The sequence below is a fragment of the Ochotona curzoniae genome, unplaced genomic scaffold (assembly GCF_017591425.1).
Source record: "Ochotona curzoniae isolate NIBS_2020 unplaced genomic scaffold, NIBS_Ocur_1.0 contig_4105, whole genome shotgun sequence".
NCBI classification, from domain to species: Eukaryota; Metazoa; Chordata; class Mammalia; order Lagomorpha; family Ochotonidae; genus Ochotona; species Ochotona curzoniae.
The window spans coordinates 3,470,483-3,497,145 of NW_024466129.1; the positions used below are offsets into that span (position 1 = coordinate 3,470,483).

The window sequence follows — 26,663 nt, forward strand, 5'->3', positions numbered from 1 at the left end:
GTGACGCTGTCTCATAGGCTCTGGGAATCCCCTAACCCTTCCCCACATGGTGGATTCCTCCACATTGTTGCAGTATTACAGTTCAAGTTCAGTCAGGATTCCTTAATTGCAAGCACAGAGTCCAGCATCAGCTGGCTTTTCAAAGGACACTTTAAGGTGTAACTAATCATGCTTTAAACATTAAAACCCAAACATTAAAAACCCACCATGAAATAACAGAGATCAACATATCAGAGGCAAATATTAAATATTAAATTAAATAAAATTAAATTAAAGTCATTCTACTATGGTATACAAGTGCATAAATATATTTTTCATAATACTATATCATCTATGTTATTTCTTCAGGAGAAGCAGTGGCCAAAATTTGATCAAGTTTCAAGTGCAATTAAATGAGTCTTTCACAAAAAGGTGTCACATTCAAGACTATTACTTTCAGGATTTTATGCACAAAAAAACTAAGAAATTAAGCGTTGCTGAGCAGAATATCCCTGTATCTTAGTGGGGCGAAATACAAGATCTACTATGTATGGAAAGAGGTACAAATGGCTCCCTGCTCTGCTTGGTTCCCATCTCAGGCGACTCTGACCACTGAGCCTTGCAGGAGCTCAGCCTGGAGGAGAGTAATACTCACGCAGAGACAATTTCCTCACCACTCACAAACTTTGCATAAGAGACGGCTTTCCGGTGTCCTTTGAATACCATGATTGGCTGCTTAGTGTTACGAAGATCATAGTAGTGGACACAGTGATCTAGAAAGTAGCAAAACCAAAACCTAAATGACATACTGTAAAATGAGGAAATGGAACAAAGCTAATTTCAGCTGGAGCTGGCATTTTTCATCAAATGTTTCCACAATGAAAAATGTCTAACGCTTACAAAACCAACAGATATGTTTAATATTTAAATATAAGGAAGATATGTTAAATTGTGCTTTGTTTTTGAGTGTAAGAAAAACAATGGTTACACAAAACAATGAATGTATATGCCAATGCAAGTCTGAATTGGAGACCCACTAATACTTCCACTAATATAAACATAAAAGCATTAATAGCTCGAAATAATTGGAAATTTTAAAGCTTATCTTAAGATCTTAATGCTGTAATACAGAAGGCAATATCAACATTATAAGACATCTGGACAAATAAAAAAACACATAATTTTTTTCTACATGTTTTAAGGAAACACATTCATGAAATAACTTACTAAAATTAATCCACTGTAAGAATGCAATTCTATGATTTCTTTACTCAGTGTTTTTAGTGGTGCAACCATCACCAAAATAAGTTTTGGACAATCTTTTAAAACCTTCCACATCTAGTAAGACCCTTTTTGCCAATTACTTCCGTAAGCAAGCACTATCTCTGCTTCTTTAAATTTGCTTTCCTGGACAATTTCTACAAATGAAATAGAACATATGGTCTTGACAATATGGCCATATATTCTGTGGTTTGTATGACATCTTTCAAAGTCATACACATTTTAACATGTAGTTCTGACTTTTTAAATTTCTGAATAACACACAGTATACAAAACACTCCATTTTTGCACATGGACACCTGCTTCCATTTTTGGGAAACCACTGCAAAAACCTTCCTATCACTCCTCATGTTCAGCTCTCTGGACACATGTTCATCTCCTGGGTGTATATCTGAAACAACAGCTACTGGCTCATATGGCAGGAACATGCTTAACTGTAATGAAAGCATCAATTTTGGGTTGCACTGTTTTACATTCTGGTCTGCAATACAGGTGGATCTCCAATCTCTTTAGCTGAGTACTTAGAAATATCTAGACATAAATCAGATGTGTTTCACAACAATTTTCAAAGTTAAGCTCCTTATATTTTTATTTCCTCAATGAAAAGTTGGAAAGGACAAAAGTTTTGAATGTTGTTAGGGTCCAACTGATTTCTTTACACAGACTGGGCTTTTTGCGTTGCACACGGATGACGACTTCAGATACGAGTATTTTCTCCTGCCTTCCCTGTCTGCAGTCTTAGCTCCTGCAGTGGAGCTTGAAGTAAAGGTTGAAGTTCCTCTTTTTGCCATCCAGTTGCCCTGCAACATTTATTGAAAAGATTCTTTTTTCCTCTGGTGAACTGTTCTGGCATCTTTCTGGAAAACGAACAACTGACTCCTGGATTGTTATTTCTAATCAGTTTATCAGTATACATCTACCCTAGTGCCAGCACAACACTGTCCTAATAACTAGCTGACAAATAAGCTTTCAAATTCAGAACAGAACTCTACCCAACTCTTTTTTTTTTCACTTGTATCTTCTGTACAAAAACTGAGTTAGACATGGATCAATCTGGGAGAGCAAACATTCTAATCGGATGAGTGAATATCTGTCCACTCACCTACTTCTCAAAATGCTGTTGTAATTTCCAGTCATTTCATTCACTGAGCAGAGTATTTAAGGTAACAAGAACTCTGTTTCAAGTATTTTTCCTGCTTTTTTTTCCAACATTACTTTCATGTATTTCAGAGCTTGTTTTCAGTCCTGTTTATAACTGTCTTATTACAGAGTGTCTGTTTCTTCTACAAGTTTCTACTTAAACACAATTTTGTTTGCTGTTCACACTACATTTTTCCATGTTTTTACTTTCAAGTTATTTGTGTTTGAATGTGAGGTGTGTGTTTTAAAATTTATTATTTTTATTGGAAACATAGTTACAGAGAGAAGGAAAGACAGAGAGAAAGATCTTTCAGTCACTGGTTCACACTCCAAGTGACCACAATGGCTGGAACTGAGCTGATCCAAAGCCAGGAGCTTGTTCCCATGCAAGTTCAGGTCTCAAAGCTCTGTACCATCCTCTACTGCTTTCCCAGGACATAAGCAGGAAGCAGGAGGGGAAGTGGAGCAGCTGGCACACAAACCAGCACAGCATGGGGTCCCAGTGCATGCAACGCAAGGATTTAACCGCTAAGCCACTGTGCCTTGCCATGAAGTGTGTTTCTTATAAACGGTGCATAAATGAGTCCTGCTGTTTTGTGAAGGTCATTGTGCCAATATCTGCATTTTGAGAATGTTTAACTTACATTTAATGCAATTCTCTAAGATATGAATTATACCTGTAATTTTTCTTTTTGTCCTTAAATTCCCTCTACTTTTGTCTTCATTTCTGTTAAATATTTCCTAGGATGTTTTTATTTCTTCTTTTAAAATATATTTGATCGTGGATTTCCTGGAGGTTATGATTTGCATGGTAATTGAAAACAATCTAGTTAAGGTAGCCACTAACTTCAATTTAATAATATAATATAGAGAGCTTGCCCAGTAATATGACCCCTCTGCTCTGCATTGCTGCATTAGTACGGCCAGGAAAATTACATCTTATTGTTACGTCTATTAAATGATTTCATAATTGGAATTTAACTAGCTTTTAAATCAGAGGAAAACTAGTGCCAGATGATTTAAACTATACATTGTACATTATATGTGCATTTTTGTTTTACCACTGTTCTTCATTGTTCTATATATACAAAGTATATGGTATCTAGCACTGTGTAACTGCCTCAGCCTGAAAGACTGGCCAGTATTTGCTCTAGCAGGCCTACTACCAAGTAACTACTCAGTTTATGGACATATCTCAATTTCTCATCCATTATTTTGATGAGCTGTCTATTGGGCATAAAATTGTTTAATGGCAATCTTTTTCCTTTACTACATTAAACATACCCCTTTGTGATCTTACTGAATGGCTTCTGCTGGCTGTGTCTCTTTCTTAAGCAATCATGTAACATTTTCAGCAACAGCTCTCGAAATCTGTCTTTCCTGGTGTTCCCTGAGCTATCGGTGCTTATGGGTTTGGTGTTTTCCCCACAATTCAGGGAGATTTTGGTTATTACTCCTTCAGACCTTCTCCCTCCTCTGTCTTTTCAAAGTTCATATAATGATATGCTGGATGGTGTCTCACACATTCCTCTTCATTTCTCTTCAGATTCCTTTCTTTCCATTCCTTAAAGGAGACAATGACTACTGGCCTATCTCCATACTGACTGCTTCTTGTTCTCATCAGCTAAGCTTATTCATGATGTCCCATTAATGTCCCAGGCAATGTCCCATTAAGTTACTCTATGATGTGTGGCACGTGTGGTGGATCAGCACGTTAATCCTCCACCGTGTGGCACGGGGCTTCCACATGAACGCTGGTTCACGTCCCAGCTGCCCCAGTTCCAATCTAGTTCTCTGCCAACGGCAGTTACTCTGACTGCATTCAGTGATAACCTTAAGTGGCAGCAATTGATAAGCTTCTATTACAGAGGTACAAATATCTGACTGCAATTCATTTGGTACATGCTAAAGTAAAAATGAAAAAAGATTATCCCACTTCAATTGTCCTCATATTAAACCTACCAGTTACAAATTTTAAACTTCCCTTTTACAGTAATAATGCACAATTTAGAAACAGTTTTGACGGTTTGGCATGTTATCCTAGCGGCTAAAGTTTTCTCCTTGGAAAGTTCTCGCCTTGGATGCGCCGGGATCACATGTGGGCACCAGTTCCTGTCCCGGTGGCCCCACTTCCCATCCAACTCCCTGCTTAAGGTCTAGGAAAGCAGTCAAAGAAGGCCCAAAACTTTGAAATCCTACATCCATGTGGGAAACCCGGAAGAGGCTCCTGGCCCCTGGCTTCAGAATGGTGCAACTCTGGCCATTGTGACTGCTTAAGGAGTGAATCATGGGACGGAAGGTCTTCCTCTATGTCTCTCTCCTCTCGGCATTTCTGACTTCCCAATAAAAATTAAGAATAAATCTTTAAAAAAAATTTGATAAATTAACAAGTTATGAACTGGTAGCCTGATAGTATAAAAAACATTGCAGTCTAATACTAAGTTATTTACTCTTCAGTTGATAGTTACACTATGTCACTGTGCACTGCACAAAGGTTTTATTGTAGCTGCAATGAGAACAGGAGCAGGATGGAGAGTAAGTTGCCCTTTGGCAGAGTATTCCACAGACAGGGTAATTTCAAAAAGAAAATTGTACTGATGCATTCACAACCAATCTCCTATGTTTAGTGGTGACTTAATTTCAGCAAAATATATACACAAGCCGTCTTATTACATCATCATGTTGCTATTTTGAATTGGCTTTTATATTGACATTTAATTGAAACTGGAGTTTATAATTGTTTAAGAGACAGAAACATTTGAAGATGGCCTGGAGTTTCATGTTTGCACATGAATTTTAGCAACGTTAAATATAGTGTAGATCAAGGAAGAAGTTGTCAATTCTTATTTCATTTGTAAAGGTGTCTCTTAATGTTTCTGATATTTTAAAAAAACTTTATAATTTTAGGAGTTAGGCTTGTTCATTTAAAAAATTTCAGATCCCTTGCAGAGCTGGAAGAACGTCACACTGAACAGCCTTGTACCTTTTACTCTAGGGTCACCAACTGTATTTATCCTGTTTGCTTTACGCCCATACTGTACCCTACTTTCCCCACCTCCTTGACGCCAAGTCATTCATAAAGATTCCAATATCAGGATATGTTACCATTTCAGAACTTCAGCTTTGTGTATCTTCTAAAAATTAACACTCTGAATATCCACAGTAGCATTATGTCAAATACAAGAAAAATAACTTAAAATACATTGTGTATCCAAATATAAAGGTGATAGTCCTTCCTACTGTAGCAGGAGGATACGATATTCCCAAGGGTGTTAGTAAATTTGATTAGTTAACTGCTCATGTGCCTTTTCCAGTGCAAAGAGAATCTGTTTCTTCCAACTTAAAAACCAACCTCCGTGGCTTCACCACCATAACAGATTATATACTTTTTACTCATCTAAATGACTAACCTGTGTAAACACTCCAATTAGAGAATCCCACATCAACAGTGCACTCCTCACTGCACATCTACTGCAGGACAATCTGTCAGTGTGCACACCAAGACCCTCGAGAGCGGCAGGACCTCAGGGAGAGGGTCAGCTTTCCAAAAGGCAGGGTTAATTCTAGGGAACTGATATTTATTTTTTTGTTCAACTCTTTCACATTTTCCATAAATAATTAAGTAGATTTAATTTTCCCTCATTGTTAGAATTTGCTGTCAATTGTTCAACATCCATGTACAACATGATCTAGAAGTGTGCTAATACAGCAGCCATTCGCCATATGTAATAGTGAGGTAATTTCAAAACAGAACAACTGAATAATCTACAAATACCTATGATATGGCAAGTAGAAATTCTACTTCTATGGAAATGCTGAAGTAATTAAAGCAGAGAGGAGAACACTCTACATAGTGAAGGTTATTATGTTCACCATCACCAATTGTGCTAATCTCAAGCCTTACTTTTGCTCTTCATTAATATATTCCCCAAAGCAGTCCATGTTTACCACTCATCTTAATTATGAGAGTTTCGTGAGAATGCAGGATTCAAACAGACTAATTAGTTAAATGTGATCTTCAAAAGAATAATATTTTTAATGGTAAGAGGGAACATAATATACATTATATATTTCCACATGTATGTCACACCCTCACTCCAAACAATTTACAGATAGCAAATATTTATTTAACTAAGAGAAGATAAGCACAAATACACAGTAGATGGTAATAATAGGCCTTAAAACGTTAGAGAACTAAGAATTTTACAATTTATAATTCTCTATTTGCTCTCTATGGCATTGTTTTTGTTCTTAATGGCCCTCTATAAATAATACTTAAGGAATCCAAAGTTTATTTTCTAAAGAGCAAACAGATTTAGTTCCAGTTCCTGCTGTATTTGTCCCCCATACATAATTTCTATTTTGGGATACCTTAGCCCATTATAAATAAATTATTTCCTTTGGGCTAAAATGTTTCTACAAAGAACAGAAACCTATTTTACTTCACTACTTATGTAAAAAGTCAAAATTTCAAGAAATTATTCTAATTGTGAGAATATTTATTATTTTTCAAGAAAATTTATGAAGTGATAGGTTTATTGATTCTGAAAGGAGAAACTACAGAAAAACAAGGCTGCATGCTCATTTCCACATGAATTTAAGATCATATAATTTGTGATTCCTGGATCACAGATGCCTTTGGGAGGAAGAATGGATAAAGAAACTGTAGTACATCTACTCTGTGGAATACTACATAGCTACAAAAAGAATGAAATCCCATCATTTGCAACAAAATGGTCCCAACTGGAGACCATCACGGCTTGTCCCCAGAGGACAAATATCCTATGTTCCCTTTGATATGATAACCTTCATGCAAAATATGAAAGATACATAGTTAAACACATATATTCATATATTCTTATGGGTGAGCTGCACAATGGAGTCTAGCTGCTAGGAAGAGAAGACAGTTCACTGAGCATCTCCACGCAATGGAACTATTAAGTAGACCTTGACAGCTGTGATGACAGATCTTCTCCCTCTGCCTTGGCTTATGACGCCACAATGCACGCAGATAGCACCATGTCAAGTGCTAGCTATTAACAAAAGCCTGGACTGCTGTGATACTTTGGGGGAAAATGGTGGGAGGGAGTAAAGGGAGCGGTGAAGGAAGAATCTCTATCATAGGAAATAATAACAATAGGAACACACTATGTGATTCATATAATAAAAAAATACAAAACTGAATTAAGGCTATTTCATGAGTATCTGATGCTACTTTGGTGGAATGATGTCAAAGCATGTGTGTTTTACAGCCACTAAAAGGATTACTCAGCAGGACTTCAAAATTAAGAATTCATAAGAGGGCCGATGTAAGGGAACTGACAATATACATGTATATGTATACATGATATATATGCATATTTATTTAACGTATCCTTTATATGCATTTTTATCATAATGTTTTTATCAGTGCTTAACTTTGTATAAAAAAGCCCCCTGGGGCCCGGCGCGGTTGCGCAAGTGGTTAAGGTCCTTGCCTTGCACGCCCGGGATCCCATATGGGCGCCGGTTCTATCCCAGCAGCCCCTCTTCCCTTCCAGCTCCCTGCCTGTGGCCCGGGAGAGCAGTCGAGGATGGCCCAAAGCTTTGGGACCCTGCACCCGCGTGGGAGACCCGGAAGAGGCTCCTGGCTTCGGATCAGCATAGCATTGGCCATTGCGCTTACTTGGGGAGTGAATCATCGGATGGAAGATCTTCCTCTCTGTTTCTCCTCTCTGTATATCTGCCTTTCCAATAAAAAAAATAATAAAAATAAATCTTAAAAAAAAAAAAAAGAAAAAAAAGCCCCCTTTCATTCATAGGGAAGAAGCAGAATTTTTTTTTTTCTGAGGAGAAAAATACTTGGCAAAGGAAAGCAGAAGGTAACTGAGTGTATCTGACACAGAGAAAGAGCAAGCCTGAAGCTCTCCTCCACTTTGCCCCTGGACAGTATGCGTTCACCAAGGCAAGCCCACAGTCCACGTCACTGGACACCACATTAGACAGCTGATTGCTAATGACTGTCTAACAACAGAAGTATGCTGCTCGGTGGCAACCTCTACCTCCCGAAGATAGAGAAGCTACTCATTTATTTCAATTTTATTATTTACTACTGTTAGCTGCCATTATGATCAGAACAGGTGCCCATATTCTCTTGTAATCACTTCCTTTGGGACATAAGGACATTTTAAAAAGTTAGAATTCCATCCATTAAAGTAGAATTCCATAACAAATGTATTGAAAAAATTAAAACCCAAGGGCCCAATGGAAAGCCCACTACTCACAGTCCTATAGATTAAGTAAGTTTATAACCCAAAATCCAAACTTAACTTTGGGTTTGTATTCTAAAAACCCTTGCAAAAAAAATACACATGGTAAATATTTTAAAAGAATTTGAGCTGAAACAAATCAAGGTGTATTAGACATAATATTCTAAATGCATACATTTATTGGGAGCCTATCTTGAGAGACATAATGGTCAACATGAGAAGGGCTTCTTTTTTTTTTTTTGCAACTACATTCACATAGGGCAATCAAACCAAAATAGTTAAATAAAACGGGCAGGGTCTATGGTGCATTAAGGTAAAATGCTGCCTGCAATGCCAGCATCCCCAGCATCTCTGTGGACACTGGCTCAAGTCCCAGATGTTCCACTTCCAATCCAGCCCTACCAACAGCTTAGGGGTCAATTGTCCAGTCCCCCGCCCAGTGTGCGGGACCCTGAAGCAGCTGCTGGCACTGGACTTCAGCCTTGGCCCATGACACCTGTTGTGGCCATCTGGGCAGTGTACCAGCGGATGGAAGATTTCTCACTCTTTGTTTCTCTCTCTCTCTGCAAAACTCTGATGTTCAAATAAGTAAATCTTAAAAGTATGTAAATAAACACAGATAAGTGCGAATGAGAGAAAAAGGAAAAGGAATGACTGAGTGACTCTCCTTGACTTAAAGTTTTCAAAACGTCTTGAGGAGACGAGATTGATGATGTGCTGGAGGACATGAAGCTTGGCTGTAGTGCCAGTCTGGGGAAAAGCAGCTCCTGAAGGAAGCAGCCCGAGCAATGCACGAGGTGGGGGAAGACACAGAACATGGAGGAGCAGGCTAACTTCATCTGAAAGAATATCCTTCCCGGAGAACAGATAGCAGGTTTTTCGGTTAAAAATTGTCCAGTAGTTCATATTATGCTTTGAACAGTTAATTCACTTCCTACTTGTGTTGGATAATACTGTAGGAAAAGAAACTAAGAAGCAATAAGAATAGAACAAAGAATGCAGTGATCAAGTATATTGAATGGTAATTTACAAAAAGAAAAATTCAGAGAAAGATTAAGAAAAAGAAAAAATTCTACAGGGAATATATCAATGGATTTGCCATTATGGAAGTAACCTGCTATTGAGGAGACTGGTGATGTGGAGGGAAGCCTGAAATGTGAACAGAAGGGGTGAGCATACTTCCATCATATAGATTTTTTAAAAGAAGAAAGAACAGACACAACCAACTTTAATATGGGGAGTTATGATAGATGGGATAGAGAGAGGAAAACCAATTAAAAAGAAGAGAGAGAAACAGTAGTGGTTCTGCAAAGAAAACCAAACTGATTACTTAGTTAAGCTTGAGATGTCAGTTAAGCTCAGTGGATATTTTAATTCAATAGGATGGAAATGTGTTCAGTTTCTTGGCAAAGAGTGAGATCTAGATAAAGATTTAAGTCAATCATTTGTTTATTTTATTTTTTGTTTTTCACATGGCTCCATAGGCACAGGAATTCCCTCTTTCCCCTCTCCATTCTCCCTCCTCCACTATTTCCCCGTATTATTACAATAGTTATGAACTACATAATGGAGACTGGCAGATTGGCAAGTGAAGATATGTTGTGGTATGCATCTCTACTCCCAAATAAAAGGACTCCCAAAGGTCATATATTTAAAAGGAAAAACTGAATGCATAAAATAACACACTGGGAATTTAGAGTGACAATGAGACACACTATTATTATTGGGCAAATCAAGGAAAAAAATTCAAATTTTAGATGAGAAAGGTACGAAGAAAAGCAGAGAATGTGTGGGCCATTAATAAAACATTTGAGAAGCTAATAACTAAATCATACAGATCTCATAACAAGATTACAGGTGCCCCTCCTAGTCCGAGGGAAAAATTTGAAATAATACATAGTTATTGTCCTTTAAACAGCTACTACATACTCTTCTACTGAGAGCCACAAAAACTCTTTAGATAAATTTCACATTTTATAAGCAGCTTTAGAATTACAATGGAGAGTATTCCCTGAGCACAGCAGGTGAAGTCCCTCAGTCCAGGAGCCATCACTATTCAGTACCATGAGCAATGGGCTTGTTGATGGAGGGGTTCAGCAAAGTGTCTCTTGAATGTCTCAGAGTTCACACCAGAACTGCCGCAGCTTCCACTGTTCCCTTAGAAATCCACATTTCCCATCTATGTGTCTTTTAACTTGCTCTTACAGCATATTCCACAATTTTACAAGATCAATCAAGTGGCTATTTTGTCTTTATTTTCTGCAATTTATATGCAATAGACTTACTTTCAACAGAAAATTCTCTTACAATGCCTAAGTACATTAGATGCAAATGTATAAAATTAAATATAAAGAGTGAGATACATTCCTATTTCATTGCTGCTGAAGAGGTACTAATCCGTGGGATATATTTGACAAGCGTTCCTTTGCTTGTCTTATAGCAAACAAAACCTGCATTAATTTCTTTAATAAATAAAAATTTTGTAATTAACAAGAGTGGCTAAAATTTGAATATTTTCAAGGGTATATTCTGGGAAAAAATGGAAAAGATACGCTTATTTTGTCATAAAAACAAGCTTGAAATTCAAGCTCCTGAGAGGTTCTTCAAAAGTCTGTGTAAGGTGCTCTATCGACTTAAGGAAGAAATTGTAACAAATCAATAGAAAGAAAAAAACCAATGATCACTTCTGGCTGATACAATATATAATTATGTAATTTTTAAAAAGCTATTTCATTTAAAATGTATAAGATGCCTAAGTGTAAGACAAATACCCAAATATCAATAGTTTGAATCTATGTTTAGCAAAGAAAAAAAAAAGCCTAAAAAAAAGAATGGAAAATAATCTATAATTTTAAATAATAAAATTATAATATTCTTGGGAAAAAATTTACAAGAATCCTCAGAATCTAAGAGAAACAAATTACAAAATCTCATGGAAAGACACAAAATAATCCACACAAACAAAAAAACAGCAAAATGTGTGAAGACATTTCACCATATTTCAGGCCTGGTGCTGTAGCCTGGCACCTGAAGTCCTCGCCTTGAATATGCCAGGATCCCATATAGGCACCAGTTTGTATCCCGGCAGTCCCACTTTCCATCCAGCTCCCTGCCTGTGGCCAGGGAAAGCAGTCAAGGATGGCCCAAAGCCTTGGGACCCTGCACCCATGTGGGAGACTCGGAAGAGGCTCCAGAGCAGCTCCTGGCTTCAGATTGGCTCAGCACCAGCCATTGCAGCTGCTTGGGGAGTGAATCAATGGACAGAAGATCTTCCTCTCTGTCTCTCTCTTTGTATTTCTGCCTTTTCAATAAAATAAATAATTATTTAAAAAAAGTTCACCATGCTTCCAAAATCAGCAAGTAAATGCAATTAATACAATTATGAGAATAATTCTAAAAGAATTTGCATAGACAGAAATACTAGAATTCAAAGCTTCTATGAAAAAGCAAATGGCAAAATTAAAGAAGCAACTGTGGGGTAAAATTATCTAGGAGACAGTAGTTTTTTCCTTTCTCAAGAAGGAGAAAAGTGAAGGTATTCATGCCTGGTATTTATAGTTATAACACTAATAATATAATCTATTCATAAACAGTGGTCCTGCTCACAAAACAGAACATGAAAAAAAATCAAGAAGAGCACATGTTATAATCAAAAGTACAATAAATCAGTCTTAATAAAAATAAACAATCATGAGGCAACATGGAATTAGCACTTTACAGCATCTTTCTTTCATAATCCTTACGACTGATATCTGTTTTAAAAATAAAAGATTTGAAAAGTGAATCAATTTCTCAAGGCCGTAATTCTAGTTGGTAACAAAATGTGGACTTAAATAAGGTTCAAGTGGAAACTAATACTACTAAACTAGTAAAAACAATGTTCTGGACAGTAATGGAAACTTCTATCCTAACTTACAACTATGCCCATGCCTTCCTCAAACTTAACTAGGATATGATGCCAGTATACCAATGCCACATACAGTGAGATGAGTAAAAGAAAAGGCAGAAGATAAGCTGAGGTTTAAACTATGAAAGTTATTGGTCTTATAACATGTTAGTTTCTCTTCTTTGAAAAAATCTGATACCACTAGTAAAAAAAAAAAAAATCAAACTTTACCATCAAGAAGTTAATATACATATCTTTGATGTTTAGTAAACTTTAAAAAAAGGGAAAAGTAGATGCAGAAGGTAAAGGAATGTAACTACCTGTTAACTTATAGAATAAAGGAGGATACAGCAGTAACTGCACCAGCAGGACAAGCAGAAACGAGCACTGCCCCACAGAAAGCAGACACAGTCAACCCAGGGAAGAAAGATGCTATTGCAAATCACTTTTTGCTGCAATGGCTAATTTTTTTTTTGATCTTTTCGTCATAAGCACATGATCTACAATAAAAAGACTATCTCATTCATTGCCCCTCAATGAGTACCCTGTGTACTGCAGGCATCAGTAAGAATCCTACGTCAGAATTCATAAGTTACCCTTGAAAAACAAATTCAGGAAGCTTAAGCATAGACTGTGTAAATATCATTACGATCTGTTCGTGTATAAGGAAATAGCACTGGTTCATGCAGGCACGCAACATTTCAATGAACTCATTTCTATTAAATGAAAACAAGTGACAGAATAATACAGTTAAGGTATACTACTAAATGAGTAATGATGGCAGACTGCATACTACAATTTAAAGTTTAATAAAGAAAAAAAATGTAAGCCTACAAAGATAGTTACTCATTTTTAATTTTCATCTATCTAACTTACGATACTCCTTTAACATAAGAAGATAAAACTGGTGTCATTTCTTACCTGCACAGCCAAAAGCCAAATGGTATCTGGAAGTGGGACTAAATTTAACACAGCACACATTAGCTTTTGCTTCAATGCTTGCCACCGAGTTATCCAGATTGGTAGACCACAATTTCACTAATAGAAAGAAAATAAAAACAAAAACAAATACCATATTACCAAATGCTTCTGTAACTTGGAAAATTCATCTCTAGGCGTATCTTTCCCTATCATGTTAGTTTACTAAACCAAAAAAATTGAAACTGAATGTCTGAATATTAGAGGAATTTATTGAAAACAAGCAATTTTAAAGCCAATATAAAATCCCCTCCCCCCCGCCAAAAGCAAACCTACAGAGAAAGGTAAGAAAGTCCTGCAGCTCATCACATGAAAGGCTTCTAAACAACCCAAGTCTCTAGCTTGCAGGTATATTCATGACACATGTCTGTTACAGGAATTTCAAAAGTATATGTTGAGTATGCAATGGCAAAAGTAATATCCATCACACGGCCATGGTATTGTTAGAGTATAAGCATCTATGGGAGGGCTGAGAAGCTGGTTTTGAGCTTTCAGTCAAGATCATTATTTCAAAATGTTATGTAGGTATTTACTACATGACTCAAGTACACCTAAAGTAACATATTCTGCAACTATTTAGCTAGCTATCAAACTTTTGCTTTTAAATCTGATTATCTGTTCTAGTGGTACATGTTGTAATTTCAATTATGGAGAAGAAAACTCATTAATAATAGTAGATCGGAACTGAAAGCAGTAGAATAAAGGCTGCTCTTCAACAAAGGTACCAGAGTAAATATAACATGATTTTTAGATCAGAATTAGGATACACATTGGAATACACATATATTCAAGATTTCAAGAACAGTAACAATAACAACAAAAATCTCGCTTGCTATCTTTCCACATAACGCAACTTCCCATTAGAACGCCACGCCAATAAGACTGAGGCAATGATGCTACAAGAAATGTTCTTCAGGTGTTTTAAGACGTTCTTTCCAAACACACATTTGAAGGTGAAAACCAGTATTAAGGAATGGAGTAACAATAAAATATTACGATCACTTTCAGAAGCAATAATCTTTTAAAAAGGCAGGAAATAAAAATTACAATTGTTCAAAGAAATACTACTTTTACGATACAAAAATCCTGTATTATACAGAGTCTCTAAGAAGAAACTAATTTTTGCGCTCTTTACCCAAAAGCTGTAACATCCATTATACCTCTCAGAGAAAACTAAGATATTCATTAAGACAATAGAAATTTCAAATAGCAATATTTAACCTTTTTTTTTTTGCTATTTTTAGATGAGAATGATGTGCTTTGAGCAGTACAGTAAACAGTTATTTAAACAATTAAGATAAAAAACTTTACTTTGAGATAGACAATTAAAATTCTACATAGCAAACATCATGCAAGGCTGCATTTGGAAAGGAACTTTGGTAGAAGCCTGCTCTAACAGAAGGAAGCCAGAGATGAGCCACTTGCTAACTGTCCCCAAGAAATTCTACACACAAGTAGCCTGTCCATCATCAAGTGAAGGAGACAAGTTAAATAAAAATGAGTGTGCACTGGCATAATTCCTTCAACTCAAAAGGACAAGAAAAACTGAATTGAGAGCTGACCAAGAGTTGAACAGAAATGGCGCACGGTACCTTTGGCGTCATCCGAGCCGGAAGCCAAGAGCTTAGGATCCATCAGGTTAAAGTCGACGCTCCAGCAGCGCTTCTCATGCTCCTGGGCACAAAGAGAGCACACTTAGAGGACAGCTTACAAGAACCAGCAAGTACTAATACCATGGAGGGAGTGAAGCACAACAGCTTCAGAAAACAAAGGAGAAGTACATTAAAACATTGAGGAAGAATAATTAAAACTTTAGCATACATATGAATTTACTAAAATTATTGCTTTTAGAAACTCATTTGATACATTCTATAAACACAGTCTGAAGAAACGTTTCAGAAGAGTATTTAGTATCAACTAGGCATTACACAGGTGTAAAGAGTACTGAACAGTGGCATGACCGACAGGGAAGCTTGACAAGTTTTAAGGATAAATAAATATATAAAACTGTTATTATTTACCTGATAGACTTTGGACCTCTGGCCTGTGAATCCATCCCACAGAATAACCGTGCCTTCATAATCACTGCTAGCTAACAGGTTCTTATGGTAACTACTCCAACTGATACAGCTAAAAGAAAGTTAAAACGTATTTCATTATAGGTTATGTAACAATGGGAAATAAAGATTCAATGCATTTAAAAAGATTAGCACTCTTTTTAAAGTGGTGTACATCAGTCCCTAATCATTACTCTGCCCACAGCACATCCAGATTGAAAATTAGTAATAACTCTTGGCGTTTATAACTGAAATTAGTGATTTATTCTATTAGCTCTAAAACAACCATGAACCCAGAGCTGTGCCTAGAGCGCTCAGACACCTGAGGAAAGTGTGTCCATTTTTATTGATGACAAAGGCCCCGAGGGCTCCACGTATGGCATGGCACAGGAAGACTCCTCATGCTGAAGCTCCTGGAGGGATCTAGCTCAATCAGTTCATATGAACTAAACACACAGTGTAACTAAACTTCTGCATTTACATAAAGCAGCTTTTGACTAATGTTTCATATGACAAGGACATCAAACAGAATCAAACTTCCGACATTCATGGTCTCCATTATTTTCAAGTGCAGACGGGCAATAATTTTAACTATCTTACAGGTCTGCTAGTGCAAAGCTCATAAAGAGTGCCTGACACACAAAAATTTAATGACTATTTGATATCTATCCTTTGTTGCCTCCACATAGGACACAAGGCCTAACAATCTCAATGATATGTGCCAGAGAATCAATGTGCACGGTCACAAATGATCAGAGCTCAAGACTTTTATGAATGAATTAGAAAACAAAAAGGAATGCTATAACAACTAAATTATAAAGAGGTCATAATATTGGCCATATTAAGTTGATTCAATCATACACACATGCATACATAGCAGATTGAACACTGCTAGTTCAAAAATGTGAAATTCAAACTGTCTCAAAATCTTAAAACTTTTTGAGCAGTAGCATGACGTCACATACATCTTGATCCGATGCACATTTTATTTCATGTATAAACAAAAAATATTCTAGATGACGTTTAGGCTAGGCATGATTCATGTATATGACAGACCAGTAAAGTCTGTGTTAAGATTTGGGTCCTATTTTTAAGACATCTCATTTTATATACATGCAGATATTCCACAAATCTAAACACATCCAGTCTATCATATAAGAGGAGGTGTTATTCATCAAGATAAGACAGTATAGAGATGAATTTGGAAAATATTCGAAATTCCAAATCAAAGTACTTTCAGGCAAGTTTCTTATATTATTCCTTATTCTTAGAAAAACCTGAAGATTATTCCTCCAATGAAAAACAAGACTACTGTTAATTCTTTAGAATTAGAAATATTATGATAATTAGAAACACATTTATGCTGTGGAAAAAATTTTTTACTTTCAGACACTATTTGTAGGTTACAATAATTCTTCATTCAATAATGTAGTGGCAGATATTTTCAACAATGACTCTCATCTGACTATCTGGAAGACTACACAAAAGGCTATGTGAAGTCTAATTTGGAAATTAGAAAAACAGTGCTAAACCTACAGTGGAAAAAGTGCTCATATCCTTAAGGAAAACACCTACTTAAAATCAGTAATATATTATGCACATACATAGTCATGTGTGGAGTCCATTATGAATAGGAGTCTCCCAGGAAAGTAATCTCATGCAAGCTATATATCCAACAATTGTTATTTACACTCTGCCAACATGCCAAAATGGTGCTGTAATACCTGATTTTGGAATTGCAGGTCATTTCATTCTCAGGATAATGAATATCCACGGCGTCCTGGATGACTGTGCCATATTCATAGACTTTAATTTTCTTTGTAACTCCAGCAATTGCAAAATAGTCACAATCTCGGTCAAATTCAATACTAAGGGGAAGCAAAAGTATGCATCATTTTAGTAACACGTTTCATCCACTACATTTACAATGACAACATTTCAGAAAGTCAATCTTTTCTGCTTCTCAAGTGGGTTTGTTTATAAGGAATAGAGATTTATTATCTCCTTAAATTTTCCTAGGCCTCATCTCAAGATTAACTCATTAAGATAGAGCAAATTACAAGCAATGAAGCATTGTGCAGACCTAGACTGCTGTCCTTGCAGATGCATCTTTGTTCCCAGACACCTGACATGGCTTTCAACTCAAATTAGCAACATGTTACAATGTAGTGAGGAAAAATGTAGTGGGTTGAGCTGCTTGGCATATTAAAAACATGTTAAAAGAAAACTACAATTAGTCTTTAAGAACAAGTTTTAGTTACTTTTCTCCCTAGCATTTTGTGAAGCTGACAGAGCTGCACCATGTCTACCGTTCACCGATAAGATGAGCACATAAGCTGCTGCACTGGAACGACCTGCTGATGACAGACACATGCGCAAAAGGACGGAACCAGCACAGCGCCCATAAGCTGCTGCACTGGAACGACCTGCTGATGACAGACACATGCGCAAAAGGACGGAACCAGCACAGCGCCTTTACTTTCTTACAAATCCACAATCCTATGCATATTCTGTGTATCATACACAGACATGGTTTTAAAATCTCCCTCTTTTTTTTTTTACATGCTTAAAGAACACATCACTCTGTGACCGGTTTCATGCAAATTTAAATATTGATACTTCAGAGCAAAGCACAAAATGTTACACTTTATAGAACATATAACCTCAACAAAGTTGTTGACAACTAGCTAGGAATCTAATCAGAATAACTGAAGCAATTTTAAATAAATTATCATATATTTTTTGCAAAGATTATTCGAAACAGTGTGACAGAGAGATCTCCTGTCCACTGATGAAGGCCAGGTTAAAGTCAGGAGACTTTCCTGCTTCCTTGAGCCAGCACCTGCTGCGCCTCTGCTCTGGGAGTGCTGGCTCTGTTACAACTGCGCCACACACACCATTTCCTGATATGAGGTAAGTATTCTTTCCAGAGGCTTGGCTGAGGGCTAAAAAACACATGAAGTCTCACAGATCAATGACTAATTACATGGCAACTTTCATCGACCAAAACAATGTGCATCATCTGATTTTTAAAACCACCACAAGAGGCGGGTATGATCAGTACTCACATTTTGCAGATGAGGAAAAAATGGATTAGAGGAAAAATAATGGGCCCAAAGTTAATCACTATGCAGTTGCTGAGATGATATTAAAATATGAGGTAATCTAGGCTAAGAGTTGATGTTTATAATTACTTTTCTGTATCACACTTGAAACTCTTATGTAAATCTCAAAATTTGAAGGCTTAAAGTTTAAAGATTTAATAACTCTATTGAATGTCTTCCCCGCCACCCGGCAAGTAGCTGGTACTCTGCAAACAGAAGTATGAAATGTTCATTAAATACGTACATCTATATAGCACGCTCTTCTTTATGGACTATCAGTAATATTCTCTCACAGCACAGTTACTGAGTAATCGATAACTTAGAAGCCTGCTACTCTGCTGCTGCCGCTGGCTAAGGAGAAGCAGTTCAGATTCAAGCTATCTTTCATGCATTGATCGAGATGCTTTCATTACAGCTTCAAATTATTTCTTTTATTTAATGTTTCAAAATTTCCCTCAGTTAAATGTCACTAGGTATCTTTAATTCAGTAAACATTCTGTCCAATAAAATATGACTAAATAGCAATGCAAGGGAGTTATTTGTATTTAATCTTAACTGAACTGCTGCCTCCGCTACTAATGATTATATTGTGGATTCCAAAGCTACTTGATTATACTGATATTAAGCATTCATCTATTTCAACTAAATTTATACCTCAAGCTCTGTAATTAAAATAGTGTTGTATCCAGCAAAAATCACAAATATTAGTGTATATGGAAAGAATACAAACACTGTCATGGAAATATTGAGAAAGAAAGATTTGGTATAGCTGAGGATTTATGTGAGAACCAAAAATACTCTGCTTCCGGAATACCTTCCTCCCTCTACAAATATCATGGCTGAACAAAATTGACACAATTGTGATTGCTGTACAAGAATACTGTCGCCATCGGGCTGGCATGGCGGCTTAGCCAACTAACCTCAGCCTGCAGCAGCAGCATCCCCTACGGGTGGTAGCAGGTTGAATCCACTGTTCCACTTCTGATCCAGCTCCTTGCTAAAGCCCTGGGAGCGAGCAGAGAAGGGCTGAAGGCCTTGGGCCCCTGCACCCATGTGGGAGATCAGGAAGAAGCTCCTGGCTCCCAGCTTTGGATCAGTTCAGCTCTGACCATTGCAACTATTTGAGGAGTGAAACAGTGGGTGAGGATCTCTCTTCATCTCCACTTTTGTAAATACAATAAATTATTCTTAAAAAAAAAAAAAAACTTTACCACTAAAAAACATGTCATTACCAAGCTATTAAACATTAAAAGGTTTTAAAAAGATATTAAAAGGTTTAAATACTAACGTATTAAAATAAGTTCAGAGACACAGTAAGTCAGAAATTGATACCTAGGGCCTGGCATAGTAACCTATTGGTTAAAGTCCTCGCTTTCCACACGCTTGGATCCCACACGGGCACTGATTCTAATTCCGGCAGTGCCGCTTCCCATCTAGCTCCCTGCTTGTGGCCTGGGAAAGCAGTCGAGGACAGCCCAAAGCCTTGGGACCCTGCACCCATGTGGAAGACCCGGAGGAGGCTCCTGGCTCCTGGCTTTGGATCTGCTCAGCTCCAGCTGTTGCTGCTGCTTGAGGGGTGAATCAACAAATGGAAAATCTACCTTTGTCTCTCCTCCTCTCTGTATATTTGCCTTTCCACTAAAAATAAATAAAATCTTGAAAATAATATATTGACACCTAAATAAAAACCCTACTTGGCAAAGGAATTGAAATTATGACTCTTAATTCTCACACTGAAAATTAACTTTTTATTTTTATCTCATCTGTTATTATTTTCCTACATTCTCATTTTATTTCTAATATTTTGAGATGATAGAAACCTGTTCATTACATTTGTTTAAAATAAATTTATAACTTCAAAACAAGATTTTAACAGAAAAAGAAGGCAAAAGCATCAAGAATAAATATTTATAGTAAATTTTTATTAAATGGGAAAAGAACACAAATAGCTACACTTTTCTAAAATTAAATACAAGTATCTCTATATCATTGAGACTCAAGATTAAGAAGTTCCACATGCTTGCAATATTCCTGCTTCTGTGTCTCTTACTGATGTAATTATATCTGTTCCCAAGCACAAATACAAGACTGTATAAACAATCATGCAATACAGTACGAGGAGCTTTGCAGAGCTTAGCTAAATGGATGGCCTTACATTTCATAACATTTCAGATGCTTTTATGAGGAATTCAGATAATGTACACCAAAACCATACTAAAAGTAAACAGTGACTAACATGCTAAAACAAAAGAAAGGTCATCAAATTAACTGAAATGTTTGTTTACGTGATTAACTTAAAAAGAGTTGTAAAGAAGCATTAGCTACTACAGCCCACTGTGTCATATACTGTCATTAGCGATTATTAAACAATGAGCTTACAGAAAATTATGCAATGATAATTCCCACTGAATTTTACAATACATAAGCATACTTCTTTTGGAAATACTACCGGAAAGTTACTTTAAGTATTGAAATAAATTGTATTTCTCTTTTACTCTTTCAAATCTTCCAGCTGTTACAGAGATTTATTTACACAGTTGAAAACTGTAATTCAGCAGTAGAAAAATGGCTGTATTTTCTGTCAATAGAGCCATCAGTCAAGTGATTAAGCAGCTAGGGAACAGATCACACAGGATAGCTGATCAATGTACACTCCTGCACAGTGTGGCACAGGCAATGTAAAGCTGCCAACATTCCCAAGTGGTGAATTTTGTCAGTATTCCCATATCATTCTGAATATGAAACCTATTAACAAATAAGGTAGATTAATTTCTATGAGCATTAGAGTCCAATTTATCAAAAGGAAATACAGGGATGAGCACTACTAAAGGGCTGCATTCATCACCCTGACAGTGTGCTTCCAGAAGCAGGCAAATATCATTTCCAAGAAAAGAAATACAGGCATAGAACACTGGCTATTTTAATAAAAAGAAATGAGCATATCTTTAAAGAATACAAATACATGGACAATAAAGAACTCATGTTATTCTCCTGAATTTCTTCAAAACTAATTAATAGTAATTAAAACACCCATATTAAATATTATAGTATACATTAAACAGTGTTTTAAGCACTTATCTAATCACATCAAATCAATTCAAATTGATGCAATCTAGTTTTAGCAAATATGCTATCATTATTCAAGATTAGTTGCCACTGTTTAAAGACAGTCTTCAGACAAGTATGCATGTGGAGCACCATAAAGAAAATATCAACGTATAACAACCTGAGTCTATACCATGGCAGTAACTTATAGTTCAAACTACAGGCAGACATAAACAGGGCTTTCAATCAATAGCAGAGTATACACATTATAAATAAAAGGTCAAGACAAAAATGTGATACATGAATTCAGGAGTCAATGATTACCGAGGTCGTCTGGAACCAAAGGCTGATCCATGAATATTCTCAGCCATCACGTATCCCAAACACCTGCTTTTTGGCAGATGCTGACCTCACTGATGAAAACCCAAGATGTTAAAAAAAGAGAGGGGGCCAGAAGGTAGCATGTGAGAACTCAAGCCAAGCACGTAAAAACATTCAGGGTAGCCAGGGCTCACACAGCAACCTCATTGAGGCTCCTGGCTTTTCTCTTTTCTAATCCATTTTAAAGACTAAAGTAGAACAAACTTCCAAAAACATAACTGGGATCGAATTTTGATTTACTACCCCAGCCATAACTGCAGACACTTGGCAACCCGAATGCTTTCTTAGAATTTATCTTTTAAAAAATCTCACATAGACAACGGACAGGAAAAGGTCAGCATCCTTTTGAACCTTACCAAGTAAGGCCCCTCCCACCCCAGCAGCAAAAGAAACACATACAGAAGTTCAGTTTGTGCAAAACAGTAGAGTATCTTTACAAATATCCACATTCTTTCAATTAAACACGTGGGATGACATCATACACAGCAATTTATATCTTGCTAGTTAGATGCTTAACAGTATCTTAACAATCACTTCATATCAAGACATGCTGAACTTATCTAATTTTCCCCTAATGCTTATGCAAAATTCTATCTCATGGGTAGCGTAAAAATATTTAATCATTACAAAACAGTGGGATATAGGCCCAGCATAGTAGCCTAGCAGCTAAAGTCCTGGCCTTGCAAGCACCAGGATTCCATATGGATGCTGGGAACAAGGTGGCCCCGCCTCTCATCCTGCTCTCTGCTTGTGGCTTGGGAAAGCAGTCGAGGACAGCCCAAAGCCTTGGGACCCCGCACCCACGTGGGAGACCCAGACAAGGCTCCTGGCTCCTGCTTTCAGATCGGTGCAGCTCCAGCTGTTGTGGCCACTTGGTGAGTGAATCATGTCTCTCCTTCTCTCTATGTATCTGACTTTCCAATAAAAATAAAATGAATCTTAAAAAAAGGGGGGGTGAGGAACATTTAATTTCTACTCCTTTAAGGTTAAACAAATAAGCATTCCTCACCATGTGCCTTATCTCACACATGCAAGAGTACATTAAATACACCCAGAATATGAGTGTTAAGTAAATTTTTTTTTAAATTATGTGATTTTTAACATTAAAAGATCCACTTCCTCTCATCTAGGCAGGGCCACTAACAACCTCACTTTCTCACTAAGCATTGTTTGCTTGTAGTCTTTTCTTCCTTTTTTTTTTTTTAATGGAATGCAGCTCTCGCCTAAAGCCGAAACACAGTTCATAGTCACACAACTCCCAGGTGGAGGCAGTGTCCTGGCTATGTGTTTTAGCCCAGACACTTTTGTGTAAAGCCTGCTAGAGCAAGTTTCCCATAATCTGTACCACCCGTCTTAGACACCTCTGAACTGGAACAGTTCATGTGTGAGGAGCAGCACTCTCTAGTCCCACCTTCAATTCAGGCAACGCTACCCAGCATCAAAGTTAATCATCTTTTCTTGCTCTAAATTCTCCATATTCCCATCTTCATAATCCTCAATCTTTCTGCACTTCAATTTACTGAAAATACAAGATAATGTCCCTACGCTCCCATAACCACAACCTTTCCTAATACGTAACAGCAATTAGACCAAGCTACGTGAATACGCTCTATCACCTCACTTGCCACTCTGCATCAACAACCCAAGCTCCAAGGGCAGTGTCCACTTGTGCCCTACACTCTACCCTTTTTTGCTTATGTAAGCACTGCCTCCTAAATCCCCCTCCTCTTTTTCATATCACCAACTTTCCCATTCCTCTTGGATCTTTCCCATAAGTCTTCCAGTATATTTTTCGTGTATCTCATGGGCAAAACAGAGTAATTTTTTCTTTTAAAGAGTTATCTACTTTTATTTGAAAGGTATATTTTTACAGAGAGAAGGAGAGTCAAACTATCCATTCCCAAATGGTTGCTATGGTTGGAACTAAGTCAATCTAAAGCCAGGAGTTATTTTCTGGTCTCCCTAATGGGTGCAGGGGCCCAAGTATTCGGTCCATAGTTTACTGCTTTCCCAGGCTATAGGCAAGTAGTTGGATCTGAAGTGGAGCAGCTGGGACACCAACAGGCACCCACATGGGTTGCTGCTGTTGGAGGCAGAGGAGTAGCTTGCAATACCACGTGCTGAAGACAGCAATGATCCTACTTCTACCGTGAACTTTCTAACACAAGTCCATTCATACACACTGACTGCAACCCCTTTCCCATTTGCTTTAACCTACTACAATCAACCTATTTTTTAAAAAAAGTTTATTTCATAGAGAGCGAGATAAGGATGGGGGGGGGGGAATCTTTCATTGTTGGTTTACTTCATAAATGGCTGAATGCCTGTGGGTTGAGCCAGGATGATGCCAACTCCATCTGGACCTCCCACGTTTGTGTGACAGGCCCGACTTGAGCCATTTTCTGCTGCCTTCTCAGGCACAGGGCAAGGAGCTGGACTGGATGCAGAGTACAGGTATTTGACACAGCATTCAACATGAGATCAAAGGTGGTGATTAACCTGCCAGCATACAGATGGCCCCCAAAATCACACTTTTACATCTATCACTGAAACTGTTAATAAATATAAAGGCCAACTATATATTGCTAAATCCACAAATGAGGGACATTCAACTCCGAATGCTTACTCTCCTTGAATATCAATAGGCAACATAGATTCCAAGTACCTTTTCTCTCAATGGAGTAATCTTTAGGCTACCTCTCTAGCAAATACATGATAGGTCTTGGTAATTCTTCCTCAACTTCACTTTCATATTGGTTCTCTCCTCAAACAGCTGCAATGCTGGGTTCAACCTGGATCGCCTACAGGCCTGGTAGGACCCAAGTCCATGGGCCACTTCTCACTGCTTTTGCAGACACATTACTAGAGACCTGGATAGAAGTGGAGCAGAGGAACATGAACCAACACTGCTATGGGTGCTGGTTTCACAGGAGGCATCCTAAGCCACAGTCTTGGTTCCTGCTTCCTGGCTTTTACTGAATGTACTGCGATTATCAAGTGGGTGTGTCTCAAGCCACACTCCTGTGTCATGAATGACTGACAGCCCTAATTTCAATCTTAATCTAACAGGCATCACTCTCTGTTCCAACCTGACTTTAGAAAGTTCCTGCCAAACATTTTTATTTTATTTCAATAATTAATAACATTCCTCATATTAATTTATAATAACCTAATAGTAAATCCTATTTTTTTAAAGATTTATTTATTTTTATTACCAAGTCAGATATACAGAGAGGAGGACAGACAGAGAGGAAAATCTTCCGTTCGATGAGTCACTCCCCAAGTGAGTGCAACAGCCGGTGTTATGCCGATCCAAAGCCAGGAGCCAGGACCCCCTTCAGTTCTCCCACACGGGTGCAGGTTCCCAAAGCGTTGGCCCATCCTCGACTGCTTTCCCAAGGCCACAAGCAGGGAGCTGGATGGGAAGTGGAGCTGCCGGGAATTAGAACTGGCGCCCCTATGGGTACGATCAAGGTGAGGACTTTAGCCGCTAAGCCACTGCACTGGGCCCTAGTAAATCTTATTAATCTTACTGCCCAATCTTAAAAAATTTCAGGATATGAGCACTTCCTAAGGTCATACTCTGGGTCTATACTGGCTCCTATAACAGAATATCACAAACTGGGGAATTATAACAAAAGAAATTTATTTCTTATACTTTTGGAGACTGTAAATCTGAGATAAGGGTGCCAACAGATTGGTTTAAGGGCCCAGTTCCTATTTCACAGAGGGCCATCGGAGGTGCAACAGGTGAGGAATCCCTCCATCCACTCATGTGGGCTTTACCCTGTGATGTCATAATTCCCCTAACAGTCCTATCTCCAAAACCTTCACACTGAAGAAGTTTCATTGCAAAAATTTGGAGAGGGCAGAAACATTCAAACCATAGCTTTCCAGCTGCCTTATTCTCACTGAAACCTGTTTTCCTTGTTTGTATTATGAAGCTTTTCTTGTTTGTATAGCTATTCTGCTGCTAAACTAGAATTTCCAGTCTCACAGTTTATTCTGCATGAAAGTCAGATTGTCAATGCTTGGTCCAACATCGTTTAATGACTTCAAACATTATCTTACAAAAAAAGGGAATGTGATTCTAAAACAGTGTGCTTGATTATCCCTCCATTTATTCCAGCTCCCTGAGCTATTCATTAAATCCCTCCTCAAGAATCCATGGTCACCTCTCCGGCCCTTCAGCGATGCTCTACATAAACACATACATGACATCATTCTTTCTTACTTCCCATACACGGTGACTCAAGTCTACTAAGGCTTTTTCCTACTCAGTCTCAACTTAGTACATGCTTACGTTATATTTTTCTGCTTCATTCTTTCTCCATATAATCTTAAAAACTTGTATTCTGTAGGTCAGTCTTAAAACACTAAATATCCAATCCATCTGGAACTTATTTAAAATATGTAAAAAGAACAGATAAAATGTATAATTTTTCATACTGTTCTCTATTATCCCTTTAAATAGGAATTACATCATTACACAGGCATCCCATTTTTGTTTGCAAATAATAGTTTTAGAAAGGTAAAGTCCTAGAAAGAGAAAGACAGAGAGGGG

At 37.4% G+C, this 26,663-nt stretch overlaps 1 protein-coding gene and 1 long non-coding RNA gene across 3 annotated transcripts in view; both read right to left on the bottom strand.

Moving 5' to 3' along the window:
• COP1 (COP1 E3 ubiquitin ligase) overlaps window positions 1–26,663 on the bottom strand; it is a 132,002-nt gene that overhangs the window by 25,498 nt on the left and 79,841 nt on the right. For both annotated transcript variants that reach the window (XM_040984307.1, XM_040984306.1), the window contains exons 12-16: window positions 17,294–17,437; window positions 15,534–15,642; window positions 15,105–15,186; window positions 13,456–13,572; window positions 635–752 (exon numbers count right to left, since the gene is read on the bottom strand). In XM_040984307.1, the coding sequence (XP_040840241.1) occupies window positions 635–752; window positions 13,456–13,572; window positions 15,105–15,186; window positions 15,534–15,642; window positions 17,294–17,437 (570 nt within the window). The remainder of the gene's footprint in view (window positions 1–634; window positions 753–13,455; window positions 13,573–15,104; window positions 15,187–15,533; window positions 15,643–17,293; window positions 17,438–26,663) is intronic.
• LOC121159306 lies at window positions 17,766–20,080 on the bottom strand. The gene is made up of 2 exons (XR_005884338.1): window positions 17,996–20,080; window positions 17,766–17,923 (listed from the first exon to the last, which is right to left on the bottom strand). It is a non-coding gene; the product is annotated as an uncharacterized LOC121159306 (long non-coding RNA).